The sequence below is a fragment of the Diabrotica undecimpunctata genome, chromosome 6, assembly GCF_040954645.1.
Source record: "Diabrotica undecimpunctata isolate CICGRU chromosome 6, icDiaUnde3, whole genome shotgun sequence".
Taxonomy (NCBI): Eukaryota; Metazoa; Arthropoda; class Insecta; order Coleoptera; family Chrysomelidae; genus Diabrotica; species Diabrotica undecimpunctata.
In genome coordinates, this window is record NC_092808.1 from 126,111,904 (window position 1) to 126,139,649 (window position 27,746).

The window sequence follows — 27,746 nt, forward strand, 5'->3', positions numbered from 1 at the left end:
GTCTTTAGTTGTACCTATGTTTAAATACTGCAACTATTAGTTGTTTTTTGTATTTTATTCATGTTTCTATCCGTTATTCATTGTTCCCCTTTTTCCATTTTACTGTAGATATTTATGTTTTTAGTAGTACCAAAGATATTCTTTGGTAGTACAATTCGATATGTATTTTATCAAAATTATTCAATATATGGTAAAATATAAGATAATTCTTATCTGTTGAATAATTTTTTATGTTTTATTTAACATTTAGTTACAGAAGAAACGTATTTAAAGGTTATGTTTTGTTCCTGACCTGACATTCTATGACATTTTCAGTATTATAAAAGTGATGTTTATGTAGGATAAATATTAAATAGTCCGAATTTTCTTACAATTTAACTTAGTTATAAAATAATTAACTCCAAAGAAACACAAAAAATGAAAATGTCGACGACTTGGAATAGTGAATATTACATAGCACTAGAATGTAAAGATTTACAAGCCAATGCAATGGCAATTGATTCTACTGGGAATTTTGTGTTATTAGCCGGGTAAGTAATTTAAGTGAAATTGAAATACATAGAAAAGTATTAATTATTCTAATGGTATATAGTAACAACAGTGCCTGAATTTTGAAAATTTAAAAATATGAAATAAGCCTAGTTTGATAAATTGATTAATTAAGTTTATATACTTAAATAAAGCTTATTAAGTTAATGAAATTTATTGTGGTGATGCAGTGACATAATTTTTCAGAAATTGTCCATTACCTATACACATTTCTATATATCTAGTCTTTTACATAGAAGTACAGAATATGCTTTATCATATATCTTGTATTGTTTTTCTTTCGTAACATTCAAAAACAAAAGTTTTTGATGTATTAATGACCCCTCTAATAGATTTTCAATAACTATGCAACATTTCATGAGATTTTAATACCATATTATGAAAATCTGTGCTTCTGCTTCATAAAGACGAATCAAAATGTAGTATTTAGATAGTTTGACTATTTTGTCTGGAAAGTGTAAGAACAACTTTATTATTTTATTTATTCTTTAGGTAAGATTCTTCAATTGTTTTTAAGCATAGGTTTTATTTGATAAACACTATGTTTGCTGTGAATCTATTGGGAATATAATGTCATGTAGTTAAGTGGCTACAAGTCTTTTTTCTATTTACAATCCGAAATCATAAATAACAATTTTTGTTCGAATTGTAGGTGCCACTTTAACAGTTTTCCGTCCTTCAAAAACTTCAATTTATTCATAACTGTAATGCATTTTCTTTTTGTAAATTTATATAAAATTTCTGTTTATTCCTGTGCTTTTGTTTCTTCTTGTCTTTAATAATATGTTTTTATATTATTATTAACTTCCACCAACCAGCCCTACTTGTTTTACCCTGACATAATTCTTCAATGTTAGTTTTGTCTCCTTTTTTTATTTATACCCATATAACATTAACAGATTACTCATAAATCTTACATAATTATTAAACATCACTGAAAAACATCTATTAGCCAATGTAAAACACGACCTGGCACTGACCGCAGCTCTGATCACCAACTCCTTTTTGCAACACTAAAGCAACAATTCAAAGCATGTGCTAGGGTTAGAAACAAGACGATATCAAATAAAATATACACAATAATTTAAAAGGCAATGTAATGAAGAATTGGAAAATATTTTACCAACCATCATCCAAAGATTAGAAAAATGTTTAGATTTTAAGATTCTATGCCTCTTCCTTCATGAAAAAGAAAAGGCATGAGAATTTGAGAGGAACAAGAAGAAATCCCAATCCTAAATTCAATAGTTTTTCTTTACAAGAGAAAACCTATTATCAAGTTGCAAGACTCAAGGACCTTTCCCCTAGAACTATTCTTTGAAGACAAAGCAAAGGGACAGAAATATGAAAAACAAAAGAAGATTTATTGATCCCAAGGTTCTTCGGGCATCCTACTTAATAGTGCAAAGTGAACATAGCCTCCTATGAACCTTCATGGAGGTTAATATTGGTGGTTAGCAGTGGTGCCAAGTTCTTATAATGTATATGCTGTATGCTTCAAATATAAAGAGAAAGCTTTTAGAAAGTACATTTTCATTATATTATTTTATGGATTCTGCAATTTTTTAATTTATATAAAACACCAACGATTAATTATTTGATATTGATATTTCTTACAATTATTTAAATAATTGTTCATCGGCATATCTTTAATTGGTTAAGTTTCTATAATTTTACGTATATTTAAGGGTGCTTTGTACATTTTCTACTAAGGTTATATTGAAACGAAGAGAAGAAACTGTGCAATTCATCATACTGCTCTTTTATAGATGTGTTAACTGATGCAGTTTGTTACCAGCATACATACTTAAAAGTACAGTATCTTTTTAGTCAAGGTCATAGATGTTTCTACAAGATTGTTTGTGGTTCACTGTCAAATGTCTTTTCATAATTGGTAAAACGCACTGATTATCTCTTATTTTTTTTCAAATTCTCTGTATATGACTATAAGATTTTAATATATTACTTATTAAACTAATTAATCTAAATTGTCAGCATTTGTTGGGTTTACTTTTTCCAGAACCAATCATCAGGTAAACACCAATATTTTGAATACTAGTAATGGTTTAAGATTATTGTCGTTAATTAGTTAGAGCATTTTTCAATATACCTTGCCTGGTCTCCACCTTTTCCATTCTTTGTATTGCCAATAGCTCTTTTTACTGTGCTGGTATTATATCTAATGTTATTTTTTTAGTATGGTTTGTTTGGAATTCTTACATACTTATTAACCTATTTGTAAAATTTATAACACTAACATTGACTCTACAACACTTATGTGTATACTTCTTCATTAAATTTCTCCTTGAGAACCATAAGATGTCTTCAACCTTCTTCAACTAATTATATGTAAAATGTGAATATGTTTCTCTGTGTACTGTAAATAATCTTTGTTTTTAGTCGAAGATATTTAGCGATACGAAATTTAGAAGATATTGTAAATGTTGGTTTCCAAAAATTTCCACGTCAGAGTAAATACGATGTAGGAGCAGCAGAATGGAATCCTACTACTTATCACAAGGAATTATGCGTAATCTCGGTAAAATTAATTTAAACTTTTTATTTAGTTATACTTTAAAATTTAAAATCTTGATATTTGAGATATTTTGTATGTGGACTCAAAAGGGACTTAATTTTTGGACTGAATAGACACAAGCATTTTTTAATTCCATATATAAGAAAAGGATTAGAAAAAATGAGAGAATTATTGATGAACTAGTGTCTTATTTGCAGACTATGTGGAAAATTTTGAATCAAGGAAAAAAACTGGGAAAGAACAAATTGGGTTTACAGCAGTAAAATCAGGTATATCACTTTGATACATTAGAAGAACTCAGAAAAAAAGTAGCAAAAATAAATAGATCTATTAGCATTTATTGACCCCAAGAAGGTATATGAGTCAATATGTAAATCTAAATTGGGAAGTGAACAATGAGCAATATCAGAGTTCCGCAAAAATTACCCAAAATAGTGAAAGCACTATATAATGTTAAAATTCCCATTAAAATCAAGAAAAAAATTTACACCCCGCTTAGTTAAAATACTTATAATAGAAAAAATTCTTGAAACCATGGAAAAGAAAGTATGAAAGAATGGGCATACCAGTATGATCATACCTACCTACCTATATACATTAAGTTTATTGATGTAGTAGTTATCGTACAAGATAAGATGCAAGAGTTCTACACAAGAAATGGAATACAGGTAAACATAAACAAGATCGAATACTCAATATAATAGAAGAATATGAGAACTGGAGGTAGACAGTAGACTTCCTTTTTTTGAATTTAAGACAAATTACCAGTTCAAGACAAATTACAATTAACAGTTTTTTTAATGCTGGTTGCAGTCTTCTATAATTAGTTAATTTTATAAGTAATCTGATTTGGTTTCTTGATTTTTTAAACTTTTTTGAACAACCGGCAACGTCGCATTAAATTTGGTCAAGACTCCGTTCCTGATCGGTTTTCAAAGAACCGAAATGTTTGATAATCATATGTTTTTAATACAACAAAATGTTTCTAAAACTTACTTATAGGACACTTTTGTCACTTTTTTTCACCGCGGAGAGTTTATATTCTTATATTATTTTCCACGTGTAGTTTAAAATTTATTTCTCAAATTTTGTTTGGTAATCTCTTTGTTTATTAAACAAATGCTTTGCATACCACGCTATTGTATAACAGTGCAAATATGGGCATATAATACAGAACAGAAAATTTTGTGTAATGTAAAATAACGAACTTATAAATTACTTTGATTAAATTAGCACAATTAATATTTGTATGGATTAATATTTATGTAATTGTTTTAGAGTAACCAAAGACTAGAAGTTCTAACATGGCGAATGGATGAACTCATACCGACTTTTTCAGTCAGAGCTCATACACGAGTTATAACAGATTTAAATTGGCATAAATTCGATCCTTACTTATTGGCGTCTTGCTCCGTAGATACTTTTATTCATCTTTGGGATTTAAGGGATTCTCGGAGGCCGACTTTGTCATTATCTGCCATTGCAGAAGCATCGCAGGTTCGATGGAACAAGGTTTCATCTTATTTACTTGCGACTGCACATGAAGGTGATATAAAAATCTGGGATCAAAGGAAAGGAACAGCTCCTGTACAGTATATCGCGGCACATTTAGCAAAAATTCATGGATTGGATTGGAGTACAACTTCTGAGAATCATATATGTTCTTCTAGCCAAGATAGTACAGTCAAGTTTTTTGATACAACAAATCCTAGAAGAGCAGAATGTGTTTTGACCACCAATGCACCAGTATGGAGAGCTAGGCATACTCCCTTTGGAAATGGTTTGGTTACCGCTGTAGTGCCGCAATTGAGAAGAGGTAGTTGTATTTAAAACAGTTCTAAAAATGAATGATATTTTATATGATACAATATATCACAACATAGGATATACTATATGTGTTCTTACCCTTTTAATTTTATTTCCAATTTTTCTGTTTGCATTTTTTATTTGTTGAAGTTGTTCCACAGCTTGGAACTCCAACGCCCTTGCAACTCTCCTTTTTTTTTGTTTTCACAGATCTATTGACTTGCCTTAAACTTAATATTTCACTTTTAAGTTGCGATGCCCCAATTGCGCGATTTTCTACACAGTGAAATTTCAAACTTTATTGATCAATATTTAGTACTTATCTGTATCCCTCATACACCCGAACTAAAAACTTTAACACAGTTAATGATATTTACATGAAGCATGTCGCTAATTTAAACTAGACACTCGATTGAAAAACAATGGAAATGTCATTCTGACAACGTTAAGTACAAATAGTTTATAATTTTATTCATCAAACTACATCATTCTAAATAGTAAATCTATTTTCATCCAAAGTGACATCCAATATCTCGTATGTAACTATACATTCATTTATAATGAAGATGCTGTGTAGTGCCCTTTTATTAGTCACCTTGTTTCTTTTTTTCTATCTTAATATATTCGTTATATCCTCCCCTTTCATTCGCTATGTCGCATGTGAAGATCCGAGCAGTTGTTTATTTTGTGCTCAGCCAGAGGCCTTGTTTAAGTCAATAAATCAAAAATTGTCTTATGGTAAATCTATTTTCATCCATAGTGACATTTGATGTCTTGTATGTAACTATACGTTCATTAATAACGAAGATGCTGCGTAGTGCCCTTTTATTAGTCGCCTTATTTGTTTTTTTATCTTAATATAATGGTTATCCCTCTCCTTTCAGTTAACGATGAATTAATATTATGTAATGCCTATTTGGCAATGCCGCTATGTTTGTTTTTTCCGTCATTATATTAATTACCCTCTCCCCTTTCCAACGAGACCTGATACGTCACGATCCGTCTAGCCGTTCTAACTTTGCGACCAATTTGCGCAGCGGTGACGGTCGCAAATTCCATGATTTTTTCCCACCCAAAAAGTGCACAACGTGGTTAAAGAAGTTTTCACTTCAAAAATCTATATCCTCTGTGTATTTACACAATTATCTGACTACTACTGTTACGAAGATTCAACGCAAATCCTTATTTTCGTACCGATTCGATCCGAGCGCCTTGTTGAGATATTTATCCAAGCTGTCAGTAGCGCAGCGGTAACTATTTGGTGCCGTTAATTTTAGAAACCCTCTCCCCCCTCCTTTCTACATGTCACTCGCTTTATTTCTCTCTCTCCGTAGACCATTTCTCGTGCAGAATTTTCCTTGGAATTTGAAATTCCAAGGGAAAAATGTGTGGATAACAATTATTTAATATTAAATTATTTAATATTTAATATAATAATTTAATATACTAAGTAGGCCGATCGCAGGACAAATTTCTATTTCCCAGCGGTACTGTCACATAAATTGAGTGAATATGAGTGTATATATATATTCACTTACCATTCTAATGGATTTTTGTATATATAAATATCACACAAATGTTTTTATGCATGCCCATATTTCGCGTAGGTCGTGAGCGTTTCGAATGCTCCTAAATTAATTGTCAACATTTTATCGTTGTAGGTTGTTTCCTTTCTTCAAGAGCAACTTTTACTAGCTGTACGGTATTTTATGGATGATCCCAGTGAGGTCTAATTCTTTTTTAAAGCATATTCCACAAATGCTTTATATGGTTAGGGTCGGGTGATCAAGCAAGTCACTACAGAATAGCGATATATTCTGCTTCAAGGAAGTCTGTAGTGACTCTGCTGGTATGTGGATGGTTATAATGCATGAAAATTAAATTTTTTCCCACTGTACTTTTTCAGAGTCTAACAGAGGCTCTAGAATCAAATCAACATACCGTCGAGCAATTAAAGTTGATTGAATGGAAATTAAAGAAGTTTTTTCATCGACCATATTACTTCCCCAGAACATAACACTTCCTCTTTTAGGTCTGTGAACAGATCTGGCTGTTTCCGTTCTTGCTTGTCTTCCTCGACCTCTAAGTACACAAATTCATCGGTGATATGGTTTTACACAAATCCTGGTTGCGTCTGAAAATAGCACATTTTGCCAATTTCCAATGTTCCAGTTTTGGTATTGAAGACACCAATTTAGGCGATCAATCTTGTGCTGCCTGGTTAACTCGGAAATCGGTAACTGTTTACTGCTGTATAGTCCTTCGGCACGTAGTCTTTTTATTGTTTCAACTGAAACACTTACACCAGTAGGTACCTTACAAAAGCTGCTTTTTTAGTTGCGGGTGAGAAATTGTTGGGTCTCTTCTAGCTACTTGGACAATAAAACGATCGTGACAAGCCGTTGTTACTTTTTGGCGACTTAATCTTGGTGTATACTTAAGCGTTCCTAACTTCTGATACCTAGCATAGGTTTTTGACACAACGCACTGTGTTACGCCTACAACTGTAGCTATGTCCCCCTGAGATATTCATTACTCCACAAGACCAATAATCCGTCCCCTTTACATATCCGTTAACCCACATAAGTCATATTTTTCTATTTGAAGGCGAAAGTTAGTTTATTTATTTTCGTTCAATTTACAGCTAAAACAAATAATCTATACTGTGCCAGGCAGGCAGTGTTATCTGATTGTTTTATTGTTTTTTTTTATTTTCAATAAAAACCTTTATTCATCCCAACAATAACAAGTTTTTTCAAAACAGGTACTAATATATTGCTTCTTCGTTTGTCTGGAATTTGTACCACATCAGGTATGTTAGTGTTTTTGTTTAGTGAGATGGCTAAATCTTTTTATTTAATTTCGTTTTTAGCAATTGTAAGCCCTCTATATATTTAAGGTTATTACCTCTTTTACTGTTAACCACAGTTTCAAAATATATTAAGCCACATAAAACTGAACCACATGATACTATTTATATGATAAGTCATATTTTTAAATTTTTGTCCGTTTACTTGTATATCATATTTCTTACTAATTATTTTTAGTTTTCTCGAAATGTTAGATTCAGACTACAAATATTTTGTATTGTAAAATACTTAAAAGTTTTAATTTGTGGAACCTTCAAAGTTTCTAATTATTATCTTCGGATACTTTGAAATATTTTAGAATCTATTTATTTGCTTTTTTTCTAGTTTGTCAAAAATTATTCTCCAAAATTTTAAAATAGTTTTAGCTACCAATTTTCTCCACTATATAATTATTAAGCTTTGGCAGATCTCTTTATTGAATTTACTTCTAGGTGAGAATAGTCTACTTCTATGGAATACGGCCAACAGAGCTACACCGATGCACACATTCGTTGGCCACCGAGACGTTGTTCTAGAATTCGAATGGAGAAAACAGAAATCTGGCGATTCTGACTTCCAACTAGTCACTTGGTCCAAGGATCAGACATTGCTGGTGTGGAAAATAGAGCCATTTATTCAAAAGTTATGTGGTTACGAACCAGTAGAAATCAAACCATCAAATGAGATTAACATAGACAGTGACGAAAGCATAAAATCGTTTAAAAAGAGTTCTCCCAAAATACAACCACTTCAACAGGAATTCTCTCTTTTAAATGTACACATACCGAACTTGATCATAAAGAAAATGGATTATATTTCAAGATTTGTTTTGGTTAATGCTGCAATCAACAATTTTGTTGTCAATTTAAAAGTTAGTTTTCCTAGTGCCTATCCCCATGGAGTACCTCCCGGGTTTGAAGTTATTAAAGAAGGTAAGTTTTGATGATAAAAATTAACAAGCACATATACGAGCTATCTGCAGGCCTTGTAATTCCTTAGCTGAATATTATCTTCTTCGACTCTCTCCCCTCCTTAGCATTTTCTTTCCAGTTCATAATTTGCTTCTCTTTCAGATCATCTGTAATAATCTCTGATCATTTTTTACTGGACCTTCGTTATTTGTCGTTTTCTCCCATCCTTCTGTCACTGTAAATAGTTACTATTTCCTTGATAGTAGTCTGTAAATTAAATATTTTATGCTACAGGCTGATATTTCTTGAGCACCTCTCCCTGCTATTGTTTCGTCCCATACATAGAAAAAGTCTGAATCTTTATCAATATTATGTATAGTTGGTACAGTATAAATCCCGATGCACGTCATCCGCACCATAGTGAGTGATGTCACATGATTTTTTTTTTTTTTTTTTTAGCCCTTTTTCTATCCGAATTGTCGAATAAAGGCCTCTCCCATTTCTCGCCATTCATCCCTGTTGTGTGCTAGGCGTTTCCACATTGGTCCTGCGACTCTTTTGATATCGTCGCTCCAGCGCATTTGAGGTCTTCCTCTTGGTCTCTTCGCATCGTACGGTCGCCAGTTTCCGACTTCTTTGTTCCATCTACCATCTTCGAGACGTTCGTTGTGTCCAGCCCATTTCCATTTTAATTTAGCTGCTTGTTTCGCGGCGTCCTTTATTTTTGTTTTGTTCCGGATTGCTTCGTTCGTTTGCCGATCTATTAGTGAGATACCAAGCATCTGTCGTTCCATGGCTCGCTGAGTTTTTCGAATCTTGTCCATGTTCTTTTTTGTGAATGTCCAGGTTTGAGCTCCGTAAGTGAGAACGGGAAGGATACAAGAATCGAACACTTTGGTTCGAAGGTTTTGGGGTATCTTTTTGTCTTTCAGTATGTATGAGAGCTTTCCAAATGCGGCCCATCCCATTCTTACTCGTCTGCTTATTTCGGTAGTTTGGTTTTCTTTGTTTACCTTGATATTCTGACCCAGATATATGTATTCTTCTACATGTTCCACTTTTGTTCCTTGGATGGTTATCATCGGTTGATCATCTTTATTCGACATTAGCTTAGTTTTACTCAGATTCATTTTCAGTCCTTTTTTTATGGATTCCGTATGAAGCTCATCGATCATCGTCTTCAGTTCTTTCCAGCTGTCGGCTATTAGTACTACGTCATCTGCATATCTTAGATGGTTTAAATACTTTCCGTTTATCGACAGTCACATGATATCAATACAAAATATTTAAGTCGTAGGTCTAGTCCTTCTTAGAATTTTTTAGCCAAGTATACTGGAATTGCAGATATTATATACACGTACAAATAATGTTTGAAGATTTGTATTAATGTAAACTTAAAGAAATACACCATAAATTGTTTTATTTACTTTGTATAACTGGATTACAAAGCGTTTTTGTGAAGCACACTTGTCCAGATCACACTTTAACTGCGATCGAACGAAGGTGACATTTTGGTATAAATTGCTAACAGTTATTTGACAGTTGCGGAGTTGACACTTCAGATTTGTTTTTATTGTTTTTTAATAAAGTCTAAAGTCAAGCCACACATCTGAATCTCCTCTTATCAATCATAACTCTTTAGTAACGTCTTGTTCAGTCAATTTCTCTATCACAACAACAATACAACACCCAAATCATCCAGAAAAGATAGTGTGTTACTATTATATTCCTTTTCCATGAATGTCTCTTCTTTATCGTTTATATTAGGAATGTGTCCAACAACTCTGATCCATAAGGCCATATTGAGAATACATCATCTACATAATCTCCACCAAGTAACAAAAAAACAAAATATGTTTAATTTATTAATGTTTGTATTTTGAGAACGATTTCCGAAGTGAAAATTGAAAGGTCAATAAACTTACTTTAACCTTTAATTGTGGCTTATTTCCATTTAAATAGTAATTTTTATCTATCTGTAAATATGTATATAGTCTTGTAAAGTCCAAAAGTTAATAAACCACTAAGAAACAAAATAAAACAGAGTTAGTTTATTTTGATTGTGTTCTGTACAACTATAATCTAAAAAAAAAAGAAAATTTAGTTAATACGTATTTTTTAGGTTCCAATATCAACGAACCTATAATACTTCAATTACTCCAAATGCTGAAACATTTAGCGCAGCAGAGAGTTTCAAAAAATCGAACATGTCTCGAACCCTGCCTGAGACAAATGGTTACAACTCTTGAACAGCTTTCTAGTGACACTGAAAATAGTAGAATATATAACAGACCGTATCTAGAACCATCTAGCCTCTTTGCAGGATATAATGATGCATACATACCTTTTCCTAGGACATCTGGAGCTAAATTCTGCTCGGTAGGAACTTTAGTTTGCTTTGGCAGGCCAGTGCATTCTCGAAGACTTTCTACAAAAATGGATATACTTCCCAGAGGCATGTCGACGACACCGCGGGCTCTTTCGGCTTTAGAAAATATTTATTCTAAACGAAATGAGGACTACATGACAGTATCTGCTTTTTATTTTCAACGTCAGAGATCGAGGGCAAAGCATAATTATTCAAAATTTACGAAGGCAGTTGTGCATATATATGATGTATTGGGTCTCTTTTTCGTCAACAGGCAGTTAGCCGAAGAGTACATTCTAGATGGTGACGTTGGTACCATCTGTAAACATAACGCTGCTTCCGCTGCGGTGGTGGGTCGGTGGGATTTGGTTCAAGCATGGACACTTGCTGAATTAGTTGCAGGGCCTCAACAAGCAGATGAAGAGAATTCGTGGAATAATCATCCTTTTGGAAATAAATTAATGCAATCACTGTGAGTATATTAATTTTATCATTTATTTTATAGTTCATACTCGGGCGATATCCGATAAGCGACATTTTATCGCCACGATATATTGCTAGGAAGGTACAAAGAGAACGGACGATAAATCGCCGCGACAGTTCAATGATTGTGGAAGCACAATTCTCTTCAGTTACAATTATGAGCTCGAGTGAGGAAGAAGTTGTAGTGGCTTATTGGTTTAGGCGTAGATACTTGGCTGTTATTTACAGAGAGCTGTCTCAACACGAATCAAAGTTCAAAGAATTTTATCGAATGAAACCTGAAAATTTTCATTTTCTGAAAAGCTTAGTGGCAAGAACCATTGAAAAAAAGATACACATTTCAGGATGACAATTTCTCCAGATGAAAAACTCCTGATTACTATGGTAAGTAGATGTGAATATAATCAGCAATTTAAATAAAATATAGATGTTTTATTTTCAATTTTTTTATTATTTAAACAGTTTTATTTTTATAGTTTTTTATAAATTGTACCTCTCAGTTCCACTTTCTTCTGACATTTCGGTAATCGAATTGAATTGTTCGGTGTCATGATGGGATGACAAACTCCATACAGATGGGCTAGAAGCAACTGAAATGCTGGATTCTACATTCTCTCGTTCATCTACTTCTAATAACTTATGTAACAGAGACATTGTTTGTATTTTGAAAGTCCTCTTACGACGTAAACTAATGGTTTCAGATCAGGTAAAATAGAAAGAAGGAAATGCTGTTCATCATCTTGATCATTTTTATTAACAGATTTTTTTGTTTTGAACCATTCTATAAAAACATCGTCGACTTGGTCTATTCCCTTTGGGTTTTTATATGTATGATTTGAGTTTTTATGAGCAGGTTTTTCTATTAATTTCTCTGAAGAAGCTTCATCGGGTTTTTCCTCTTCAATAATTGTCTCACTTTTGGTTTTTTATATGTATGATTTGAGTTTTTATGAGCAGGTTTTTCTATTAATTTCTCTGAAGAAGCTTCATCAGGTTTTTCCTCTTCAATAATTGTCTCACTTCCATCATTTTGATTGATATAGGATTCCTCTACTGCAGTATCTTGAACGTGAGTAAGATTTTCTGAGGTTTCTCCTCCTTTCAAATATGGTTGCAGAAAAGCTAAATGTTCGGCTAAATAATAACTTTTCTTTGAATTTTGACTAGCCCCAGACTTGGGCGGTTTTAGTGATCGCACATATGCTGTTCTGATGTTCTTCCATCGCTCTCGACAGTTTTTTTTCTGAAACAAAATTAAAAATAAATCGCGTGTTAAAATGATGTTTATTACAACAAAAGCACCTATATTGACATAACTATTTAAAACTTCCAACTAATTTATAGTTTTTTTTTTCAAGTATCTAGCCACTGGAAGCAGTTCAAGATCTTTCCTTCCAATTTTACAGAGGTAAATCAACCATCAGTTACCTTGTTCATTCGACTTGTGATACTATACGGTCCCATTTACAACCACAGTATATGGCTCAACCAACGGAGGAAACTTGAAAGCAAATGTCAAAACATTATTATGAGTTATGGAATTTACCTAACTGCATTGGTTCTCTTGACGGAAAACATTTCCGCATTCAGTGTCCCCCTAATACAGGGTCGTCATATTATAATTATAAAGGGTTCTTTTCAATTGTCCTGATGGCTTTATCTGACGCAGATGGAATGTTCACTGTAATAGATGATCCTGTGTTTCGCAAATCAACAATTGGCAAATTATTGCATAATAGCAAATTGAACATACCAAAAGCAACTCCCTTGCCAGGCGAGGCAAATGACAATACTTTTCCATTCTACTTTGTGGCAGATGAAGCATTTCCTCTCCAACATAATATAATGCGGCCCTTTCCAAAAAGCGTATTAAATGATGCCAAAAGAATATTTAATTTTCGACTTTCAAGAGGTACAAAAAGTGTGGAATGTAGTTTGGAATACTAACGTCAAAATTTCGTCTATTTCACCGACCAATTTATACTAACACAAGTAATGCTGTGCAAACTATTCAGGCAGCATGCTTACTTCATAATTTTATATGCAGACGAGAAGGGCAACCTTATGTTCCACAGTCCTTTAAGAAATGTTGTATAGTACCAGCATTGCCAGATAATAGTACGTTTAGTGAAAACAGCAATTTGAATGCAGCAAAGTGCTTACGAAGTAAACTAGGTGAATACTTTTACAAGACCCAGTTATCTAGTAGGTACGATGAATTCTTTAAATCTGTGTATAAATATTTACACTATGAGTTAACAATTTGATTAGTGACTTGTTTCACCTAATAAATAATAAATAAATAAATAAACAATGTATTTACCTATATCTTTTATTTCTGATGCAACTTCTCTCCATGCAGTGCTCGTCACATCTGTCTTACTGTATGCAATAAGGGAATAGTTCCAGATGCACTGACGAGCTTTCACTAAATTAATCAAAATAACTGTCTTCTTTTCTTCCTAACATGTTAACAACTTGAAATATCGGTGAAATAAATCGCGAGGGTGACCGACACGTAGCACTTCGAACGATATATCACTTGCGATATGTTGTGCAATCTCGCGAAAGTGAACCATTTTATCGTCTCTATTTAGATTTTAAGTATCTGTTTGTGCGTATCGCATACCGTCTACGATATATCGCCCGAGTATGAACGCCGCCTTACTGACAAAGGTTGTATGTCAATAATAATTTGAATAATGAGTTATTCACAAAAATTGCAGGCAGCTTTAAACTCCACATTTTAAAAGTAGTTACAATCTTACAAGGTGTTTCATAACAACATGCCAGACCAGAATTTGTTAAACGGCACTGCATTTTATTTTAAATTTGGAATCGGCTTCTCTTCTCCATTACAGCAATATAAAGTTTATATGTAATTGGAAAGTAGATTTTAACAGTAAATACATAATAATACTAATAATAAGAAATAGCAAATTATAGGGATGTAACGTTTTTCATAAAATATGTAGGCTTATTTAGGCTGAACACAAGCAAATGAAAACTACTCGTCCAGACGAATTCTATTAGCTCTACAGTAGAAAATAGACACCATCCCTCCATATCAAACTGAGACGTGGTGGGGACGAATACAAAAGGAAGATAGCGCTGCAAACTGGCAACAGTTAGTAAACAGAATTTAAAAAACTTAAATAGAAGTAAAAACTTCTTGTGTTATAGTTTATTAAAAAAATAATTTAAAATTTATCAATGTGCAATCCTTTTTGATAAATTTTAAATTATTTTTTTAATAAAATATACCATTATAGACAAAAAGTTTTTACTTCTATGTAAGAATAAATTTAAGTACGTACAATTCCCTGGCGCAGGCCCTTGCTATAACAGTAACACCGAGACAACAGCGGTCCAACTAAGTTATAGTAAGTTCTTCCGCCTATAATGACTAGTACATGATACGGTATCCTGTTAATTCCTACTGTCACCGGTAACTTATGCTATGATGTCTATTAAGAGCATAGGCCCAAAATTTCAGGCCAATGCTTTTTAAATGCATTCATTTTTTTCGAATCCTGAGAAAACTAACAAATATTTTTGAAAAATTTAAACGCAGAATGAAAGATTACATTATTATGAGGGCCGAAAGTCCCTGAAAGTTACAGGGGTGAAAAAGATGAGAAAATTAAGTGTGATTAAGATAAGAATTTTAAATATCTCATAAAAAAACTTGTTGTTTATTCTAAGGGACTTTCGGTCTTCGGTAATAATGTAATCTTTCATTCTGTGTTTAAATTTTTAAAAACTACTTATTATTTTTCTCAGGATACGAGAAAAATAAATGCATTTAAAAAAGCATTGGCCCTAAATTTTGCGCCTACGCTCTTAATATAATTTATGATGTGCTCATCGTAACATTCATAATGGATTGGTTTTTTTACTTCTCGTGCATCTTTATTGTGTATTTAGTGTATACATTTTTTGTCTTTATATACAAAACTTTTGTCTTTAGTGTATACATATGCAAAACTAAAAAGACAACACTCGTATATGTATCTTTTTTTTTAGAATTTCTCACTATGCTTCCCAACATGATGTTCAAATGGCAGCTATGCTATGTTGCATTTTTGGTAAAGAACACGATATGTCAAGTAGAAAATCATCTCTGAAGTCTTTGTTATCACCAGGAGTAAGTAAAACTCATAAGGAGAATATATATTATTTTGATAATTACACATTCGCTTGTTATGTATGCATACAGAGTGGTACTGGTGTATAGAACACTTAAATTAAGTAAAAGGTCTATACGACGCAAAACTTGGTCTGTGAGGAAAATATCACAAAAGTATGTATTTAAGTTCCATTATTGTTTTTAAATAATACACACTCAGATGCAAAAAAAAACGCAACGGAGAAAATTTTGGTAAAATTCAAAGTATTTAATTTTTTTATTTTTAGTCCTATTTTGATGATTTTTTTCGTACACTGTATATAAATTTATAAATTTTAATTTGGTATAGGGAGTTTTTTGATAAAATTTTATATTTGACTTATTGTACGGGGTGAATTAAAACGTGGTTTTATTATCCTAACTTTGAAACATCCTGTGGAATAATTCCGTTTGCGAATTTTCGTAAAACCTTATTTTTCGGTTGCAACCATGTCTCCTAAGCATTGTGTTTTTTGTTTCATGTCAAAATATGCCTTGGTTTATTTAATATTTTGAGGTATTTTGTAATACGACGAGATGCCTTTGGTAACTGTTATCATTGCGTCATAGTGACACTTACATTTTGTTTACCTATGATTGATCATGGTTCTTAGTGTCGAAGATTGTGCGAAAGCCGTTGCTCTGGTTGAAGATGGGCGAAATTATGAATAATTGGCTAGAGTACTACAGACTCATCGCTCTACCATTCAAAGGGTAGTGGAACGTTTTATACGAACTGGAACAATCAAGCGGGAAGTGGCAAGAAGTGCAAAACTACCGCTTTAGATGATCGTTTTATACGAGTCAACGCTTTGCGGGATCGTCATTTAACAGCGGTGCAAACAAGAAATCAGTTTCAAGGGGCCCGAGGCAATAACGTAAGTGTATTTACAATTCATCGAATATTACATGAATGTGGTTAGCAAAGTTGCAGACCAGCAACTGGGCCCAAATTACTTCCACGGCACAGAGTGGCTAGACTACAATTTTTCAGGGAACATTTACATTAGAATTTAAAACAATGAAGTAATGTTCTTTTTACGGATGAGTCGACGTACTGTCTTCACACATCAGATGGGAGAGAACGAGTATGCCGTCGAACTAGAGAGAGATTTGCGGAGTGCGCTTTCAGTCCCCATGGTTAGTTCGGTGATGGTATTTGCAGGAATATCCCAAGAGGCGCACACTGAATTGGTATTTATTGAGGGTTCGTTGACTGCACATCGGTATATTGAGGAAATTTTCGCGAATCACGCAGTACCCTTTTCTCTATATATCGGCGATGATTTTCTATTAATGCAAGATAATGCGCGACCCCACTCTGCAATGTGTGTTACGCAATATTTAGAGGAAGGTGGTATTAATAAAATGAACTGTACAACGTGTTCGCCAGATCTGAAACCAGTAGAGCACGTTTGGGAGATGCTTGGTAGAAATATTAGAGGTCGCGAAGTCGCAAAAACCTCAATTAACGAACTTCGCTTGGCTCTAGAAGAGGAATGGCAAAATATCCAGCAAGATGATATTCGCATCCTCATAGACAGGATGAGCCGACGTGTACAGGCAGTTGTAGAGGCTAGGCGAGGCAGTACAAAGTATTAAGTAATTTTTTTAGTAGTTTTTCGTTTTTATTTGTGTACTCAGGTTAAGTTACATTTAAGTTGTTGTTTTTTTATGTTTTGTTATTGTTATCATTGTTCATTAAAACCAAGATCATGTCGTTGCTTTTAATCAATATTTAAATACAGTGTTTCTGGGATGTCGATATGACATTCCTTCGATATCAGTCACCAAAGCTTTATCGTCGTATTACAAATTAATACAAAAGATAATGGTAATAATAGGAAAAGTCGTAAATTGCGAGTGGCAAAGTCATTTTGCTCCTAAAAATGAACCAATCCATATTTTCACATGAAACAAAAAACATAAGACTTAGAAGACATGGTTGCAACCGAAAAACAAGGTTTTACGAAAATCCGCTAACGTAATTATTCCACAAGATGTTTCAAACTTAGAATAAAAACCACCTTACGATTAACCCCATATAATAAGTCAAATACAAAATTTTATTAAAAAACTCACGATACTAAATTAAAATTTATAAATTTTTACACAGTGTGTTAAAAAAAATCATCAAAATAGGGCCAAAAATAAAAAAAAACTGAAATACTTTGAATTTGACCAAAATTTTCTCTGGTGCGTTTTTTTTTGCATCCAAGTGTATATTTTACAATTTTTTACTTGTCGAGAAATACAGAATGTTTTTCTTAATATTCAAAGTTTTTATGTCTATTTAAAAGTGAGAGTTTAGGCTTGATCCTAAATTGTTTTATAACAATAATTCTGCATTTCTTCAGCAATTCAAAACTTGTAAAATGTGCGACTTGATTTATTTCACAGAATAATTTTAATATGAGTTAAGTACAAAAATTGCAGGCAGCTTTAAACTCTATATTTTAAAAGTAGTTACAATCTTACAAGGTGTATCATAACAACATGCTAGATCAGAATTTTTTAAACGACACTCCCTGTATTTTATTTTTAATTTAAAATTGGCTTCTCTTCTCCATCACAGCAATATAAAGTTGTAACCTGTTATACTGGGTATTTAAACAGTTATAACCAATATTAAATGAAAATCTTAGCTCATTGTATAATTAAAAATGAGTATAGGAACAATGATAATATTTAATAAATCGAATACATTCATATTAAGTCAAAATACAAGTACAATTTTTCTTTGGTAATTTTAAATATAATACTCTATATTTTATATCATTGTACCATACTTCAATTTTTATGAAGCAGTGTATTAGTTTTTTGGATAATTTTAATTTTTTCTATCAAAGTATTCATTATTATCTATTTAAATATTTGCCAATAATTATTGTGAGTTGGTCATGATTGATTTGTCAAAAATTGACAGTTTATCTTTCGTGTATGCTAGTTTAGTAATCAAATAACGATATAGAAAATAAAACAATTTATTTCAAATGCAATTTACAAAAAAATTTACTAATGGAACATTGAAAAAAACACAAAACATATCAACACACAAAAATAAAATAATATTTAATTTTAACTTATCTTATTTAGATAAGACGTTCAAAATGACGTCCCAAAACATTTATTCTTGCATGAAAGCGGTCATTGAAAGAGTTGCTTACATTAAGAAGCATTTGTAAAGAAATATACAGATGACCTTAAGACTCTCTGTGACTCCATTTAACTAGTAAACAAAGAAAAGAGAAAAGGAAGAAGAAATCTATATTTTTACCAATTCCGGACGTGAAGGGGTCAGTTCGCCATTTGATTCCCTTCTCTGAGAGAATCTCCTCGGTGTGCCTCTGTGGTTGAAATGTGTGATCTTATGGGTTTACACTGATGAACGCCTCTTGTTTGTCTCAGCGTTGTCCCACTTATAATACGCTCTACGAGAGTTTGAATTTCGGAGTATTCCTCGGAAACCGTCTTTCGTAAACTTATAGAATAATATGAAACAACGTGTAGAGTCAAGCTTTAGAGAGCGTGTCTGTTGCTTAGCCGCAGGGCGTAGCGGAAATGCGAACTAACCTCCAACCCGCCTTGTAGGAGGGTCTGAGAAATATCTAAAATAGAATGGCAAGAGTATGGAAAATATGCGAATGGTAATAGGTAATTAGAACACTTAAAAAAAGGTAGGATAAGTACATAAATAGCGAAACTTATGCCTATAAAAGAAAGATGGTTATTGTTTAGATAATATATACACACATATATATAGCTGTAACAAAGTAGGTTATATCAAGCTGAAACAAATCTATGCAAAGACTCGGGAGCAACGACGTTACGACAAAAAAAAAAGTAAATCGTCAAACAACAATGCTAAAATATAAATACCAAAAATATAATAATACGAATATTAAATATAAAATGGCAAATAAGGTTATAAGGAAAAACACAATAAAATGGAGATATTCCTAAAGCAGAAAATAAAAGCAATACAAATAATAATTAGGAAGTATACAGGAGCTGGTTGCAGAAGGGAAGTCTAATTCCCTTCTGAGGTTCAAAAATAATACAAGTAATTTGGTAAGGTATTCCCCAACCAGAGGTCTTAACTAAATTAAGTCAAGAACCGAAAAGGCCTTCTGAAAAAAGTGCACCGTCTTTTATTCCATTTTCGTAACCTTGGTGAAGTCGAACGTAGGCGTGGCCTGAAACTCACTCACCAATCAGAAAATAGAACAAGTACGGAGACCAATCAGAAAGCCTGACGGGTGAGATGCGCAGATCGGAGTGCGTGATTGGCCAGTTACGAACGCCGTTATGAAACATTCCGTAAGATTGTAACAAATTTTAAAGGAGTTTAAAGGTATTTACAATTTTTATAATTAACTTTTTTTGTATCTTTTACTATAAACGATCTACTAGGCTTCCTCGCACCAATCAATCACACTATATATATATATATATATATATATATATATATATATATATATATATATATATATATACATATATGTATATATATATATTCATAAACTTTAATTTAAGCTGATTCTAATCTTTATAATCTTTATAACACACCTATTGCACGTTGAGCATACATTTGTAACGCTTTTTATTTAACCGTACACTCATATGATAGTGCTCTTTCATATGCATTCTATTGCAAAATATACATAATAATATATTAATAATATAAAGAATACATTGAGCTATTTGTCTAATTTTTGAGTAAGGCAGTGCTGATTGTTAATTTTTATACATTTATTATAGCATACGAGACGTAAGTTTTGAGAAAAAATTTCCTCTTGGAATTTCTTTCGTATTTTAACACTTAATAACCATAATAAAACTCGTGTTTCCTTTCATTAACATATACTGTACTTATTCCAATTTCTATGTGAGTACTCACTCACTCACCTCACTGACTCACCTCACTCACTCACCTCACTGACTCACCTCACTCACTCACTACACTCGCTCACTTCATCTCACTCACTCACCTCATTCACTAACCTAACTCACTCACCTCACTCGATCACCTCACGTATTTAACTCACTCACTCCTAAATGCCTAAAACCGATCACTCTGAAATTTTAACTGGATACCCTTAAAGACTATGGAATAAAAAAATCCAAAAAATACCCTACTTCCCTTAAAGTAAATAGATGTGAAGATAGTAATTGTTTTAGTGACGTCAATCTAAAGGAGTAGATGTTACTGTTTGTATGTGAAAATAAAATTGTTGCTTTTACTATTTTTCTTACAATTTCATTATATTTTTTATTTCATTTTGACTTGATTGATTGTTTAATCATTTATAAGATTTAAAATAATAAAAGATAATGAATTAAAAAAAAACAACAAAAAAGTCAAACGCGGAATTGTTAAACGAGCGAAATTTAAATACTACATTCTTTAAATAGTACATAGTATTAGAAAACTTAAAAAAAAAGATGCGTGAAATCGGTAAAGTCGTTCTTTAGTTATGGCATCACATAGGGAAATAAGGATTCATTTTTATATAATAGACTACAACTCTTTAAACGCCTAGCCTTATTTATTTTATCTGGTACAGTCTTGGCCTTCGTCATCAAGCAAAATTGCAGAAATTGAAGCTTCACCATTACCTCTACCGCTGATATGGGAAACGTTCTAGTTTAATTTTTAGTGAATATTAAGTTCAATTATATTGAATAAGTAATTTTTTCTCAAAACTTTTTTTCATTATGCTATCATAAACTAAAATATATCATATTTACTTCAAAGCGTGTTATATTTTTTGTTGCACATTTTTCTGTAGTTTAACGGTTAAAAATTTAATGAACCAGTTACCTTAGTGTATGTTTTGCATGCTCTAACTCGTATCGAGTTATCGCAACAAAATTTACTCTACATTAATGCCATCAAATCATTCTTAATTTTCAGCATCATAGTTTACTGTAGCTAAATATCGTGTCGGGGCAATATATTTATGTACACAAATAAAGTTTTTTAATAGAATATTATTATATATAATAAAGATAGAGGGAGAGAATGCTAGAACAGACAAATTATTGAAATTGCGTATGAGTGTCCGATGCTCATGACTATTTCGACATTTATGAGAACCTAAAACCTAGAAAATAGAATATTTTTTTGAATTGATATTTATTTTTATTTTAATGAATACTTTTTTATTGAAAGAGATAAAAAATATATTGCCCTATCACAATATCACATTAACAACTATTAATTTTTCACTCATACTCACTTCTCTTTTGTAGCAAATAGTACCAGGGAAAAAATGGTTGAAGGTAATTAATATTAATTTATTTACATGATGTTGTAACGTATTTTCGTATAGTCTGCAGCGAATTTCTTTTTAATGCTTTATTTAATTAACATTTATGATTATGACTACTTTTAAACTTTTCTGTGATTCAATATTCAAGATATACATACATTTAAACAGATTTTGGCTATTAGTTATATGTCGTGAATGTCCATTTTGCCTGGTTATTAACGACAATGCCCGGCCTTTAACGACAATGACATTAGCTATTGGCCAATGTTGTAAAAAATAACTTAGATTTTTCTTAATAAGCGGTCAATAACGACAATGGCCAGAAGCATAATATGACCAATGTTGATAAATAAACAAAACTACCCATGATGTATTATGTTTTATTTATAACAACTTTTGAAGACTAATCATTTTTATTTTGACAAGATAGTAAACCGTGGCATTTTTGAATTACCAATTTTATTGTTTGCACGACATGCACACTTATTATTTTTACAACCACCTTTGCATTGGCAACGCTTGTAATCTTGGCTGCCTAATATGTTATTTTCCGCTGCAGCTTGTCTGAGAGTTAGTTATTTCCTTCTCCTTGAGAAGGAAATCAATACAAGTTTTCTATGATTTTCGGACGAAATTCACAATCATGCGTAAACGATGATTTTCTCTTTATACAAATTGTTCTGTGAGGATATATCAGATTTTCAGACAAAAAGAAGTGCCTAGTGACACTTGAAAAAGAAGCAGTTGATGTTTTAACTAAAAGAGAATAATTTCAGTTCGTAAACATCGTTATTCTTTCTCCCTATATCAAAAGTTTATTACATCTAATATCAACATCTAATAATGCCTTTTGTTAAATAAGATCTTGCTGTAAATATAATTAAAGATATTGCAGTTTTGACGAATTTTAAAAAATCGTACCATTCCAGCGACGATTGGTATTTTAATGTAGTATTGTAATAAATTTTTGTTAATCTGAATTTTTAATGTATTTTTTATATATGTGACTATCCATATTTTTCTTATGATCACACAATAATTTAGTATAAAAACAAACGTAACTCGTTTCAAAAATTTACTGTTCTAACAAATATCTTGATGAGAAAATGTGAAGAAAAGAAGAAAGCCTTTCTACAATACAGAACACAACAAACACAACAGGCATACAACCACTATAAACGAATCAGAAATGAAACGAATACTTTAGTTAGACACATAAAAAAGGAACACCGGCAGAGTTTCTCAAATCAGATGGAACACGATTTCTACGGAACACAAAAAGAAATATGGAGAATGATCAGAGGACAAAGAAAAGAGATGAACGAACTAATAAAAACGTAACACATTCAGAAGGAAACAGGGGTAGACTACTTTTGATCACTATTTGCTAAAGCTGACGATAATGAACCACCAACACCAGAGGTGACGACAAACGAAGAAATAAATATTGAGGAGGAAGAGGTAAAGGAAGCATTAAGGAAATTAAAAAATAGAAAAGAACTCCTAAAGTACGGAGGACCAGATCTGACCAAACAACTATTAAGACTAATCCAAAAAATAACAGAACAAAACAGAATTCCTCAAAAATGGAGATCAAACATCCTAATACCTCTCTTCAAAAAGGGAGACAAATCGGACCCGGAAATTTACAGAGGAATTAATTTATTAAACACAACACTAAAATTAACAATCAAAGTGATAAAAAATAAATTGAATGAAATTATAACACTAGCAGAAGAACAACAAGGTTTTAGGTCGGGAAGATCATGCATCGACGCTATATTTATAATGAGGCAAGTGCAAGAGAAATCGTTAGAATACAACAAACCAGCATATCTATGTTTCGTGGACCTTACAAAGGCATTTGACCGAGTCAAATTAAAAGACGCTATCCACTTACTGTATGCAAGAGAGATACCTCTAGGAATAATCAAAACGATCGAAAATATCTACCAAAACAACACAATAAAAGTAAAAGTAGAAAAAGAACTAACCGACCCTATTGAAGCTGGCAATGGAATAAGGCAGGGATATTCCCTGAGTCCTCTATTGTTAAACCTGATTATATGGACGAAATAATAAAAAAAGTAAGAACTGAAAAAGCTACGGGAATAGAACAAACAGAGCCGCAGGCTGCCTAATTGGCTGCCTAAACAATATGGACAAATAAAAATATCGGGAAAGAAACGAAAGGCAGAATTTACAAAACAGTCATCAGACCAATAATGACATACGCGGCAGAACTAAGACCTGACACAGAGAGGATAAAGAAAAATTGATGGTAAGACACTATGGGACAGAGCTAGAAGTATATATATATATATATATATATATATATATATATATATATATATATATATATATATATATATATATATATATATAACTGTTTTGGATGGGTTGGAGTCAATAAAAGGGCTATTGGTTAACTATTTTTTTATTCTCGAGCTTTCAATTGTGTTTACAATTATTATCAAGAGCTAAAAAAGACAAAATACTTACAAGGTTGAACTAAAAAGAAAAAACAATTTTTGTTAACTTACCAAATAAAAATTAGTTTAGTAAGTAAAAATTACTGCTAATACATCTTCAAAATATTTAATACAAAAATGTTTTAATCCAATAAATGTTTCTCCGAAAATTTTTATAATTTTGAAAAGATTTTTTTTTTAATACAAAAATAATTGAATTTATAAATAAGTTTAAATAGCAACCAATTACAAATAGCCTCAATGTCATAAATGCCAACATAAAATTTTTATTTTTGACAATTATATTGCCAAAAGTAAAATTTCGTTTAAACATTCTTTTTTGTTTAGTAACAAAAAGAAGAAGATTTATTCACCGTTGACAGATGTCTGAAAGAATGTAACAGATATATGGAGAATTAAATATGACATTTTACAAGTTTTATATATAAATCATAAAGAAAGAATATAATTATAAATTTTGGTTAAATTTTGAATTTCTGATCTTTTGTTTAAACTATTATCACTTTTGCTAATACAAACCATTTCCAAAAAAGTCCTTTTAAATTTATTACTTTCACTACATAAAATTTTAATGTTATCAAAATCCATAATATGGTCTTTATCGATTACATGTTCTGCCAAAGCACAAGATGGTTTTTTAATTCTGCAATCACTTTTGTGAGAAATAATGCAATTTGAAAGATTTCTTCCGGTCTCACCAACATATTCAGCCTCACACTGAGTACAACTAATGCTATATACTAAATTCGTTTTTTCAAATTTGTCTATAAGATATTTAGTTTTAGAATATAAAGATGAAATAGTTTTGATGTTCTTTGTTGCTATTTTTATATTGTCAATAACCTTTAGTGTTTGTATTAATTTAGGTGTTAATGATGGTATAAAAGGTAGTGAATGATAATAGATGTTCTGATTGTTAGATACAATGTTTTGAGATTTAGCAAAAAATGGTGTTAAATTATTTATATTATCAATATTAGAAAAAAAGCATCCTATGTAGCATATCTGGAGGATAAGAGTTTTCAATTAGAATATTTTTTAATAATTGAAGATCTTCTTGTAGATAATCTGGATGAGAAAGTTTTAAAACACGTTCTTTTAATCCTGTTATAAGGTTCATTTTCATCTTATTTGGATGGTGAGAGTAATAGCTTATAAATCTATTACTACATATGGGTTTTCTGAACCATCTGGTTTTCAACATATTGTCTGTATTTCTTACAATTCTCATGTCAAGGAATGGTAAAGAATTATCTACCTCTTCCTCAACTGTAAATTGTATATGTTGATTATGACTGTTGAAAATGTTGACTGTTTCATAAATTTTGTGTTTAGGAAGTGCCAAAACTAAATCATCTACATATCTCTTAATAAAAGGAATGAAAAAAGTGCAATTACTGATACAATCACTGATAACATCATCCATGACATAGCTACTTAGAATGGGTAGTCTATTATTATATATTAGTATCTAGTAATCTAGTCTTTCTTTTTGTTACTAAACAAAAAAGAATGTTTAAACGAAATTTTACTGTTGGCAATATAATTGTCAAAAATAAAAATTTTATGTTGGCATTTATGACATTGAGGCTATTTGTAATTGGTTGCTATTTGAACTTATTTATAAATTCAATTATTTTTGTATTAAAAAAAATGTTTTCAAAATTATAAAAATTTTCGGAGAAACATTTATTGGATTAAAACATTTTTGTATTAAATATTTTGAAGATGTATTAGCAGTAATTTTTACTTTCTAAACTAATTTTTATTTGATAAGTTAACAAAAATTGTTTTTTCTTTTTAGTTCAACCTTGTAAGTATTTTGTCTTTTTTAGCTCTTGATAATAATTGTAAACAGCTCGAGAATAAAAAAATAGTTAACCAATAGCCCTTTTATTGACTCCAACCCATCCAAAACAGTTATATATTTGTTCCAAACAAGTCACAAGTACTTCTTTTTTCTTATTCTTATATATATATATATATATATATATATATATATATATATATATATATATATATATATATAAAGCCTATATAAGAACGATCATATAAGCCGAATGACAACAAATAGAGTTGTAAAGACGGCAAGAGACGGTTCCCCGGTTCTAGGAAGACCAGGAAAACAATGGAACGACAACTTACTGGAGGCACATTGAAAAACAGACAGAGTCATGTCTATATAAAAAGAAGAAGAAGAACAAATATCTTTTGAATTTAAAATTTTGTTTCAAAAAATTGTAAATTGTTTTTCATATTATATGACTAGACTAAAAAAACTAGCCACGCATATTATGACTAAAACTTGAAAATGCTATCACGTGGCCACTACAGATATGTCTCGCGTAACTGTTAGCAAAATACTCTGTGGTCAGCATCATTCGATAACGAATAAGAATTTAATGAAGAGAAAAAATTGATATTAGATTTAACCTATAACAAAAGTAAATACCACAAAATAAAGAAGAGTATTATCACGAATTGTACTAAGTGTGGTTTATTGAGATATTTATATAAAAAAAATGTTTATTATATTTTGCATCTCATCAATATAATCGTTCGTAATTTTAAATGATTTTTTTTAACCGTTTGTATTTTAATGATTTTAGCCGGAAGGTTCTCCATATCATACTATTCCACCTGCGGACGTAGTAGCTGACGGTTGGGTACTACCTATGATGCGCACAACTAGGTCTACTTCCTTGGATAACCTAACCGTAGAAGGTCCAATTAAAGTAACTACCCCGAAGTCCAGGCCCAACTCCGTTTATGAATATTACAAATTGGCATATGCCGAAACTCTACATAGATGGCAGCTGATGTATAACAGAATTGAAGTTCTTAAATATATGTGTACTAGCCCTGAATCTCACAAAGGAGTTGAGTTTGTTAGCGACTGTAAAGACTGTTTAAAGCCAGCTAGGTTTAGTAATTGTAAATCTTGCAAGAAACTGACATTAAAATGTACAGTGTGTCATATATCTGTAAGAGGTTCAGCGAACGCATGTGTATTGTGTGGTCATGGTGGTCATACTAAATGTCTTAAATGGTGGTTTTCATTTAACGAAATTTGTTTGACAGGATGTGGTTGTAAATGTTTAGTAGAAACTGTTGGTATATTCAATCCCTAGCATTATAGCAAAAAGACCAGATACATAAATGTGATAAATTCTAATACAATGTGATAATTTAATTTTAATGCTTGTTATAACAATAGGGAATCTAATATTTACCTTAAGTTGCTTTAAATTAAATTACAACATCCTCTTTGTAACTTAGTATGTATATATTTCAATAAAAAATATTGTA

The 27,746-nt window shown here is 31.6% G+C and overlaps 1 protein-coding gene across 3 annotated transcripts; it reads left to right on the top strand.

Moving 5' to 3' along the window:
• The first annotated feature begins 242 nt into the window (after positions 1-242).
• Positions 243-27,746, top strand: Wdr59 (WD repeat domain 59). Of its 3 annotated transcripts, none has more exons than XM_072535328.1 (8): positions 243-530; positions 2,950-3,088; positions 4,364-4,901; positions 8,193-8,672; positions 10,774-11,491; positions 15,529-15,649; positions 21,926-21,955; positions 27,047-27,746. In XM_072535328.1, exons 1-8 carry the CDS (start codon positions 418-420, stop codon positions 27,566-27,568), a joined length of 2,661 nt encoding a protein of 886 aa, XP_072391429.1. In that variant the 5' UTR covers positions 243-417; the 3' UTR covers positions 27,569-27,746. The 3 variants fall into 3 exon arrangements, with proteins under 3 accessions (XP_072391429.1, XP_072391430.1, XP_072391428.1); XM_072535327.1 differs by having other exon boundaries at positions 247-530; positions 4,364-4,904; XM_072535329.1 differs by lacking the exon at positions 21,926-21,955 and having other exon boundaries at positions 245-530; positions 4,364-4,904.

Excerpts from the sequence above, each read along its gene's own strand:
- Wdr59 (XM_072535327.1), top strand. The coding sequence starts at position 418 with ATGAAAATGTCGACGACTTGGAATAGTGAATATTACATAGCACTAGAA. Across the intron at positions 531-2,949 it reads AATTTTGTGTTATTAGCCGG|TCGAAGATATTTAGCGATAC; the intron begins GTAAGTAATTTA and ends CTTTGTTTTTAG. Across the intron at positions 8,673-10,773 it reads GTTTGAAGTTATTAAAGAAG|GTTCCAATATCAACGAACCT; the intron begins GTAAGTTTTGAT and ends CGTATTTTTTAG.